General features: G+C 36.5%; 1 protein-coding gene across 1 annotated transcript in view; it reads right to left on the minus strand.

The window, feature by feature from the left end:
* Positions 1–9,776, minus strand: part of RABGAP1L (RAB GTPase activating protein 1 like) — a 920,113-nt gene extending 910,337 nt beyond the window's left edge. The window contains exons 1-3 of the mRNA XM_007947094.2: positions 9,639–9,776; positions 7,278–7,470; positions 742–952 (exon numbers count right to left, since the gene is read on the minus strand). Coding sequence (XP_007945285.1) covers positions 742–952; positions 7,278–7,470; positions 9,639–9,776 — 542 coding nt within the window. The remainder of the gene's footprint in view (positions 1–741; positions 953–7,277; positions 7,471–9,638) is intronic.
* Positions 9,777–11,587: the final 1,811 nt, after the last annotated feature.

The raw sequence follows: 11,587 nt of genomic DNA on the forward strand, positions 1-11,587 counted from the left end.
GGGGGGGACCAGGTTTGCTGTTCGATAGAGCCTGGTGGAACCACTGAGACTATACCCCTAGCTGCCCTTCAGGTCTGGAATTGAACCCATACCTGTGGTTTCCAGTCAAACAGAAGACAGGCCTATGAGTTGAACATTTACCTGAGGTAGATACACTCCTTGGAGAGAACAATCATTGAGAAAGAAGGGCTGCCTATACAGAGAGATAGCTCAGGGGGCAGGAGTCCATGGAGGGATGGACACTGGGAAGAGGTGACTATGGGGAGGAAGTGGGAGGGGAGCTGTTGCATTATGGTAAACTGTGATCAATGTCATTAGACAAAGTGTATGGAAAGTGAATTTGCTCTGTAAATCTTCACCCAAATCACAATTAAAAAAAAAAAAAAAAAGTCACTTTTCTTTTTTTATGTAAAATAGTATCTAGGATCCATATAATTTTTGAATCACCGTTACATGACAAGCTGAAGGCAGGTTTTTATTTGTCTTCAAAAAAAGAGATAAACAAAGTGCCAGTAGTTTTACCATTTTATCCCCACTATAATATTTTAAGTATAATTTTGCAAACATCCCTTGCAAACATGCAATACAGTCTAAGCCTACACACAATATTTACTTTACACATCTACAGGGTATAAATGAATTCAGGGTTAAGTTCTACCCCTCATTTATGAGTTAACATCCTCACCACTACCAAAAAAACTTAACACATGTCTAAAGAAAAAAAACAAAATTAGAGCTTACCTCACAGAACCTTCTGGGACATTTGGCACATACAGAGTAACAGGAAAGGGGTATTGACTGGAAGATTTCATAGTTGCCATTGCCCGTAAAGCCTCCACTTCATTACGTGGGGAAGAAACCTTCATACAGCCTAAGTAGGTCAGTTTGTTAAATAAAACACTATCTTCTTCAGTTAGTTCGCCTGGAGAAGATGGCCTGGGTGTAGAAATTTCTGAAGAAAAAAAAAAAAAAAAACCTTCAAAAGTCAGTGCAAGACTCCACAGTGCAATTATTTCCTACTGCCCTAAAAGAAATGAAAATTTTCAAACAAAATGTAGTAGCATAGAAGATTTAAATGTGTTTGAAATGACATTGTTCCACAGAAATACAGGGATTCCGCCAAAGTGCTTCAATGGAGATAACGGGCCTACACCTTGATCCATGTCCATTTCAAGCAGATGTCTTGCAATTGTGATTTTGAGGGTGGAGGAGTTTCAAGGTTGCTACTGGTGATTATAGTGATAAACATTTTATTAGGCACTAACTTTGAGACAGGTATTCTACATAACATTTTACATGGATTAAGGAGCTCTGGTGGCACAGTGCCTAAGGTATTTGACTGCGAACCAGGGGGCTGCTAGTTTAAATCCACCAGCCACTCCGCAGAAAGAAGATAGGGCAATCAACTTCCATAAAGATTTACAGCGTCAGAAACCCAGTGGGGGTTGCTATGAGTCAGAATAGAAATGGAATTGGCAATGAGTTTTTTTTTTTTTTTTTGGCTTTACATGGATTGTCATTTAATCTTCCCCAACATCCCTAAAAGTAGGTTCTAGTTCTATCTCTATTTTACAAATAAGGAAATTGAGCCTTATGGAGACTAAGTAACTTACCCAAGGTCATATAGCCAAAGAGGCAAGGCTAGGGTGTTCAAACACACATGCTATCTGAATGCCAGGTATCATGCCTTAATCTCTATGGTAGATCTAAAATGGATGAATTATTAGCCAAGTGTCATTTTTATTCTGGTCTTTATAATAGAGTATCAGCTCTTTAAGGAAGGAACTGTTCTATCTTCTTTATGTGCCTAGCACTTACTACAGTGTCTGGCACTGGTGCGGCAATGGTTAAGTAGTTGGCTACTAACTGAAAGGTTGCAGTTCGAACCCACTCAGCAGCTCCACAAGAGAAAGATGTGGTGATCTGCTCTTGTAAAGATTATAGCCTAGAAAGCTCTGTGGGGCAGCTCTACTCCGTCCCATGGAGTGACTATAAGTCAGAAACAACTAGATGGCACACCATAACACCAACAAAAGATTAGATAATATCAATCACTAAACAAATGAATTTTTTGTAGGGCTAGTGGTCCTTTTTCATGAACCTGTGATGGTAAACATACCTCATCCTTGTCACCATCAATACCCTATTCCAGCCACAACTAAACGTATCATAATTGCAGCCTTAACATAGACAAAACTCATTGGAAACTATCCCATTATGAGTAATAAAAATCTTAAGTTAAGCAGAAAAACAGCAAAAATATTTTTTAGCAAAGCCATACTTTTAGATCTGATAAAATCACACACCAAAATAAAAGATTCTATTACATCTACACAATTATAAACTCAGTCCAACTAAAGTCACACTTTTAAAATTCTCCCCCACTTTACTCTGCAGAAAGATGAAGAATAAGAAAGGCCATAAGAGTCATCTTTGCATATAGTTAGTATCTTAGCACACAGCAGTCAACCAGCAAAGATGTAAACTAGAGTTGAATCCAAATACTCAGGATATAAGTACAAAATTTCCATAATGACAAAAATCAACAAGTTACCATATTGCTTAAGCAAAAGTTCTCATCTAGTTTTATAACTGGAAAACAATATATATTTTATTTTCAGTTTAAACCACTTTATCTACATAGTTTATAGGCAGTTCCTTGTGACTGAAGTTTATCTGATTATTTAAACCAACCACAATTCTGTGTAAAAACAAGGTTGGGTGGAACTATAAAAAGGCAGCTAAAATGTCTTACTGAAAATAAACACTAAAAATATGTAACAAGAAACGATACTAAAAACTTACTTATACAGTCAAAGCAATTAGACTACGAGAAAAAGGTACTTAAACCAGGAAGGGAGAAGTAAAACTATCCCTTTCACAGATAATATGACTCTATACATAGAAAACCCCAAATGATCCACAAGGAAGTTAACAGAAATAATAAATGAATTCAGTAAGTGACAAGATATAAGGTCAACACACAAAAATCAGTCAGATTTTAATACATCATCAACAAGCAAGCAGAGAAGGAAATTAAGGAAATAATACAACAGTATTTGCAATAGAATCTAAAAGAACACAATACCTAAGAATAACCTTAACCAGGAAGGTGAAAGACGTATACACTGAAAACTGCAAAGCATTGCTAAAAGAAATTTTAAAAGACTTAAATAGATCAATTTTTAAAAAGACCTAAAGAAACAGAAGGACATTCCATATTTGTAGGATGGAAGGTTTAATATATACTTAAGATCTCAATACTACCCAAAGCAATCAATAAATTCAATGCAATCCCCAACAAACTCCCAAAAGTAACAGAAGAGCCAATTCTCAATTTTATCTGGAAAGAACAAGGAAATGTGAGTATCTAAAGCAATCATGAAAAAGAAAAGAGGGCTCATACTTCCTGACTTCAAAGCATGTATTAAGCCAAAGTAATTAAAACAATCTGGTATTGTACAAAAATAGACACAGAGAATCATGGAAGTCCAGAAATAAATCCATACATCTGTAATCAAATGATTTTCCACAAAGGTGCTAAGTCCATTCAATGGGGAAGGAAGAGCCTCCACAATAAACAGCGCTGGGAAAGGGTCTACACATATAAGAATAAATCGGGATCCATGCCTCACACCATACACAAAAACAAATTCAAAACGGATTAAGGACCTAAATGTGGTAAGAAAAATCGCAAAAGTATTTGAATAAAATAAAGGGGTGTAGCTGCAGGGCCTAGTTTTTAACAATGGTCTATCAGATCCGACAATAAAAGCATAAGCAACAAAAGACAAAATAGATAACTGGGACTTCACAAAACGTCAATATTTTTGAGAAAACAACAAATGCTGGCATTGGTGTGGGGAGACTGATATCATACATGGCTGGTGGGATTATAAAATGGTACAACTATTGTAGGAAAACGCATGGCACTTCCTTAAAGTTAGAAATAGAGAAAACATATAATTCAGTAATCTCACTACTAGGTATATATCCTAAAGAAATCAGAGCCATGACACGAATAGATATATGCACACTCACATTGATCGTAGCACTATTCACAATAGCAAAAAGATGGAAACAACCTAAGTGCCCATCAATGGATGAATGGATAAACTATGGTATATACACACAATGAAATACTACACAATGTTAAAGAATAACAATGAATCTGTGAAACATCTCACAACATGGATGAATCTGAAGGATATTATGCTGAGTGAAAGAAGTCAATCACAAAAGGACATTTGCATGAGACAGCTATTATAAAAAGTCAAAAAAGAATTTAGACACAAAAAGAAGTATTCTTTGATGGTTATCAGGGATGAGAGGGGAAGAGAGGAAAAATCACTAACTAAATGGTAGATATGTATTAACTTGAGTGAAGGGAAATGCAATACACAATAAGAGGGAGGTCAGTACAACATGACCAAGGCAAAAGAAGACACTGGGAAGTAGGAAAGACTAAAAGGCAACAACAATAAATACTTTTACATATATAATCTGACAATAACAGTAATAACAAACAATAATTTATGAGTGGACACATAGGTAGATGCAAATTAAACAGGTATGGGATGGCTTTTGGGAGTACGCACACACATATACACAGGTCTGTTGTTGTTGTTATGTCCCGTCGAGTCAGTCCTGGCTCATAGCGACCGCACCTTGGGTTTCCAAGGCGGTATCACTATGGAAGGAGATTGCCAAACCTTCCTTCCGAGGAATGGCTGGTGGGTTTGGACCACCAGCCTTCTAGTTAGCAGCCAAATGCCTTAGGTACTATGCTACCAGAACTCCTACACACAGGTTTAGTAGAGAGTATTTCTACATACATATTTGTAATGTGCTGCAAATATATCCAGGTATATAGTGAAGCAGACAAGGACAAAATTATGAAAACTTCTTAGCCATAACCAAACACATTGAGACTGAGTTACCAGGCTAGAGGACTTAGGATCAAAATCTCAGGGGATAGCTAGGTTAATTGGCATAACATAGTCCACAGACAATGTTCTACAACTTACTTTGGTGAGTAGCAACTAGGGTCTTAAAAGCTTGCAAGTGGCCATCTAACTATTGGTCTCTTCCTGTCTGGAGCAAAGAAGAGTAAAGATAATCAAATCCTCAAGGCCATAATTATATGCAAAGGAAATAATTAGTTGACTAATGGACCACATGAACCACAGCCTCCACTAGCCTGAGTCAGAATTAGATGGTCCATGGCTACTACTACTGACCGCTCTGAGTGAGATCATAATAGAAGGTCCTGGACAGAGTGGGAGAAAAATGTAGAACATAATTCAAAATTGTAAAAAGACCAGACTTACTGGTCTGATAGAAACTAGCGGAAACCCAAGACTAATGTCACATACAATTAATGTCATGAAACAAAATGTGTCTAAATGGTGGAATGGAAACTAAATTTGATCTGTAAACATTCACCCACACCACAACAAAATGCTCAAAAAAAATTCAGTATTTTTTTCATGAAAGGACTTTATCAAAAAAGTGAAAAGACAGCCTATAGATTGGGAAAAAACTGTCAGGAACCATGTATAAGGGTCTAATATCCAAAACAGCTATTTCCACAACTTAATAACAAAACAACATTTGCACTGGGCAAATCTGCTGCAAAAGACCTCTCTGAAGTGTTGAAAAGTGAAGATGTCACTTTGAAGACTAAAGTGTGCTTAACACAAGCCATGTTATTTTCAATAGCCCAGTATGTATGTGAAAGCTGGACAATGAATAAGGAAGACCAAAGAAGAAGAGTTGATGCCTTTGAACTGTGGTGCTGGCAAAAAATACTGAAAATACCATGGACTGTTAGAAGTATGAACAAATCTATCCTGGAAGAAGTGCACCTGGAAAGCTCCTTAGAAGCAAAAACAGCCAAACTTCATCTCAGCTACTTTGGTCATGCTGTCAGGGCCATTCCCTGGAGAAGGATATTGTGCTTGGTAAAGTAGAACATAGATGAAAAAGGGGCAGACCCTCAACAAGATGGCCACAGGAGCTGCAATGATGGGCTCAAGGACACAAGGATTGTGAGGTTGACACAGGCCTGGACAGTGTTTCATTCTATGTACATGTCATAGCTATCAGTCAGAGATAATTGGACTGCACCTAACAACATTTCAAAAATGAATCCTAAGTGCCCTAATCCAATCAAGATAAACCCATTCCCTTTGTTGAAGTGGCTTACTGAGAAGTATGAATGTGATATAGGCTGAGGCCTATCAGTTCATGTCATTTTTCAGGCCACTGGAAATAGTTCACTTGATCCAATCAGAGTAAGATACAGAACTTTATAGTTCAATGAGTAGAACAGACCCTCCCCTCATTGCTACCAGGCATAAACAAATCACCTTGCCTTGCCTACCAATTTCTGCTCATGTCCACCTTATAACCTTGAAGGAAGCCAAGTGAGGATAAAGCAAACAAGGAAAAGACCAGAGCCGAGTAGTTTATAAAGAGATATAACTGAGCCCAGATCAAACCACACCTCTAATGTTTAAACCAACTGAAGTTGGAGTTGGGCTTGGTTTTGTTTGTTTTTCTTAAAAACAAAGGCATCTTGACTTACAAGCTTGTATTACTGGTATAAACCTGGCTTCTTTGTGAATTTACTTATTATTAAAACACTGTTGGAGATGATCTGGTGGTGTAGTGCCTAAAGCATGTGACTGCTAACCAGAAGGCTAGCAGGTCAAACCCACCAGCCACTCCTCGGAAGGAAGGTTGGGTAATCTACTTCCATAATGATAGTGCCTCAGAAATCCAAGAAGGGATCGCTATGAGTCAGGTCCAACTTGAAAGCAGTACATTGTTCTTTGCATCGTTGGAGTTAACATGCTATTTTACTAGAATTTGCACCCATTATAACTTGAAATAAGTGTAATCTAAATGAGTACAAAGGCACTTTATGAAAGACTACGTCTATTTCACTATTCTCTTGTTGTTGTTTACCATTGAGCCAGCCCTCACTATTCTCTGATGACCGAGAATTCATTAATTTCTTTAGTAAGTATTCCCTGCGGACCTACTATGTACCAAATACTGTGGGTAAAATTAGACCATTCTCAAAGAACATTGAGAATAATTTTACAGGCAGAAATATAAGAAAGAAAGAGAAAATTCTCAACCAGAACTGGAAGGCTAGTGGTCTCGATCTTAGAAAACAAGGCCAATAGGATTTTCTCATTTTCATCTTACAATTTTCTTTATCATTTTATCCCATTTCTCTTGTGGTTTCTAGAAGTTCAATATATTACCTGTATTAGATGGATCCAAAATTAATTGAAGAGATGGCTTATTTGTTTGGCTGGCTGAAACATCTCCAAATGAATGGTGTAAAATCCCACTGGAATTCTGATAGCCAACAAGAAGACTGCTTTGCCCTTTTTCAGAATCTCTCAAAATCTCTTCCATGGCTTTCTCCAATTGCTCATCACCATTAGAAACTATCTACAGGTAAAGCAAGACAATTCTGTTTCAATTCTACAATGACTCTGGAGCTTAATTTTATGAAAATATTTCATTTCCACAAGAATTCTTAAATAATCTAAATGTTTAAACTTAAATATAGTTACTGAACACTGAAAATTTACAGAGTTGCAATTATTGTCACATAGGTATAATACATTAAGAAGCCCTGGTGGTACAGTGATTAAAGCACTCAACTGCTAAACTGAAAGGCTGGCAGTTCAAATCCACTAGCTGCCCCGTGGGAGAAAGATGTAGCAGGCTGCTCCCACACAGATTACAGACTTAGAAACCCTATGGAGCAGTTCTACTCTGTCCTGTAGGGTCGCTATGAGTCAAAATCAACTCAATAGCAGTAAGAATTATATTAAAATCCTGAATTACAAAACCAACTAAACTAGAAGAGGATTATTAGTTTTGCAACTAATAGTTTCCAACTACATCTGAACTAAGATCTTATTTACAAAGATTTCTTTCTATATTTTTTCTTTTTCACTTCTAGGAGCATATTCTAAAAATCAGATACCTTTAAATTATTGTCCCTTCAAGTAAAAGAAACTTTCAAAACACAGTGCCTATTCTGAATATCATTTGAAAGGTCATATTTCTTGTTATAATAGCATAAAGATATTTCCGATTTCTTCAAAATTACTTGAAGTAGCTACCAAGAGTAACATTGCTAATTTCTTTATATTCAAGTTGAGTCATCATTTTCTTAAAAAGCAGGTAGGGCATAAAGCCTAAGTAAATAAATCATATCTTAAATTAAACACAATGATTCTAAAATATACTTATCTAAAATAAAGCCAACAGTCATTTGAATAAAATTACAAAATTATATATTCTTGACATAATGTAGCATGAGTAATTATCTGATTTTTACAATATTTTTTAGTAGTTGATATATTACTATTCCTTTGATTTGGTAGTTAATATTAAATAAAAGTCAGATCATCTATAGCACTTTTGACTAAGTCTTCTATTCCTATTCTAAAACCAAACACCAAACTCACTGCCATCGAGTGGGTCCTGACTCATGGAGACTCTATAAGACAGGATAGAACTGTCCCACAGGGTTTCCAAGGCTGCAAATCTTTACAGAAGCAGATTGTCACATCTTTCTCCCATAGAGCAGCTGGTGAGTTCAAACCACCAACCTATGGTTAACAAATGAGCGCTTTAGCCACAGCAACACCAGGGCTCCATTCTTATTCTAGAGAGTGGTTATTCAATTGTCATGCATATATACCTGGGCTTTCTTAGTTCCTTTGCTTTGACTTAGGAAAGTTAAAAATGAAAAAGCAAAAGGATACCATATCCAAATAAAAACTCAACTGCTCAAAATATGACATATACTTTTAAAATATTCAGCCAAAACAACTGCTAAATCATACACAAGAATGTTACCAGCTGATTTAAAACTCAAAAACCACACAGAAAAAAAGTATCTGAAATGAAAGTGAAACTCAATTTATATACTTAACTTCTAAAATTGAAGCAAAATCATTAATCCTCTTCTAGGTTAATTGGTAAAACACATTTCCCCAAAAAACTCCAGACAAATTAAATGTACATAAGATTTAATCTTTGGGCCCTAGGGGATGGCCTCAGGGCCTCAGGCAGTCAGCTGCCACACCCAAGACTGTTGGTTCAAACCCACCAGCCGCTCCCCTATCTCTTTTAGGAGCTCTGGTAGCATAGTGCCTAAGGCATCTGACTGCTAACCAGAAGGCTGGCGGTTCAAACCCACCAGCCATTCGGAAGGAAGATGGGGCAATCTACTTCCGTAAGTGATACTGCCTCAGAAACCCAAGGAGGGGTGGCTATGAGTCGGGTACGACTGGATGGCACGTAACAACAACAACAAGTTTTAATCTTTAAATCTAATTTGCCAAATCGTTGTCCCTCTTTTCTTTCATTTCTATCCCTTCTTTCTAAAATTCCAAATTAAAAGGTAAATAACCAAAAGCAAAAAACTTAAAAAAACCCACAAACCAAATAATTAGCCTCTAGACAAAGCAACTATGTGATTCTATCTCAAGGCACATATTAGAGAAAAGCTTCGGAGTTTCACACATCTCCTAAGGTAAGTTCCATTAATGAGAAAGAGTTATTAAAAATAGTACCATTTGTGGAAAAGAAAAAAATACCTTCAGTTGAGGTTTTTCATCATCTTTTGTAGAAGTATCATCTGCATGCTGAGGAACCAAAACAAAGTCTTCACTGTTCAGTGTAGTCACAGAATCAGATGACCCACTAACCTTCTGTAAAGAAGCTCTGACCTCCATTTCAGTTCTGCAAACTTCTCTTTCCACATCCACTTGGTCAAAACTACAGAGATTTAAAATAAATAAACAAATACTGATTAAAAACATGAACCAATATGTACCTAATCAATCCTCAGCTTTGAAAAATGTGTCATATGAAAGGAATCCAACTCAAAACTAAGTGGCTACCTCTTGGACTGGATCACAACATGGAAATGTACTCTTTTCACCCTGAATTTCTAGACTAAAAGAACCATATTGATCCCTGAAAATAGCACAAACCCCGCCCATATCTCAACTAAAGAGATTCATTGCTGTTTACTTGACTATATTTCTTGTAGAAATACAGTTTTTGTCTTTTTTCAATACAGGAAATAATTAAGCATAGTGTTAGAAATACCTGCAAATTCACATACACATAAAAATACATTTATTGAAATTTCTTTATTAATTAAAGCAATGTTTTCAAAAGCTTATCTCCTTGAGATCAAGTACTATACCTTAAAATATTTTTTCTGGGTTACTGAAGTTGAGTGACACAGAATCCAACCCTTAGGTTGTATGTCTTTTCTAGAAATATTGCCACTTTTATCATTTTAAAAAAGCTTTCACATTGCATTCACATGTTTCAGCAATAAAACAGTATAATTCTACTTTCTGGAGAATTATCAGTTGCTCAAACAAGAAACCTGGATGTCATCCTTGATTCATCATTACTTCCTCACTCTGAATAACAAGTCATACCAGCCCCATATCTATCCATTTTTCTTCATCTCCGCTACTACCACCCCAGTTCAAGTCTCCAAACTCTTCTCCTATCCCCAGTGTATCTGCTTTCTGGATACACTAATACTGTCCATCATTTCCAGAAGCTCACATATTTACATGACTAATCTTAACTCAGCATACATATTTCAGAACAGGCACACACTTAGCTGTAAGGTTACATGGGTGACTAAAGTAGACAGTAGCCTGCTCTACCAGAACTTACAAACTAGTGTAACTGAAAACTAACCAAATGTCATCAAGTCGATTCCAGCTCACTGACACACACTCACACACACACACACACACACACACACCCTGGGTTACCAACGTTGTAAATCTCTATGGAGACAATGGAACAGCTGGTGGGTTTGAACTGCCAACCTTCTGGTTAGCAGCCAAATGCCTTACCCACTACACCACAAGAGCTCCTTATGCTCTAGTGTGAAAACAAGCAAATGAGCAAATAAAGTAATTTCAAATAGCTATAAATGCTACAGATAAAATAAAACAGTTTAATGTGATAAAGAACAGCTGTGGGAATGCATGGACAACTTTAAGTAAAATGGTATCGACTCTGAAAGAGAAATACTTGAGCTGCAACCTGAAAGACAGAAAGAGCCATATATTAAATAATCTCTTCACAAGCAAAAAGAATATGTGACATAGTCAAGGGACAAGGAGACTGAGGCTAAAGAATACAGGACCTTTGTAAGTGTACTACTGATGAATGCCTGAAAGACCCCCAGATATGTTCTCCTTTTCTTCTTCTAATTATGTGGTTTTCTTCTTTTGTTTTGTTTTTGTTTTCCTGTTGCCGCATATAAATTTGGCTGCAATATTACATTTTTTCACTAGGTGACACTAACACCACGTACTCATGACAGAAAAAGATTTACTTCCAGCTTCCAAATTATACTTCAAAAAAAATTATTTTCCATCTCTGAAAAAACAAAATTTGGAAAATAAAAAAACAAAAATAATAATACTCCTAAGTCAGTATAATTAGCTAGCCACCATTTATTTCTACTGGACATGGCCTTTCATTTTAAAGCCCTTCAAGCATT

The sequence above is a fragment of the Orycteropus afer genome, unplaced genomic scaffold, assembly GCF_000298275.1.
Source record: "Orycteropus afer afer isolate SDZICR_OR568_19922 unplaced genomic scaffold, OryAfe1.0 scaffold00175, whole genome shotgun sequence".
NCBI classification, from domain to species: domain Eukaryota; kingdom Metazoa; phylum Chordata; class Mammalia; order Tubulidentata; family Orycteropodidae; genus Orycteropus; species Orycteropus afer.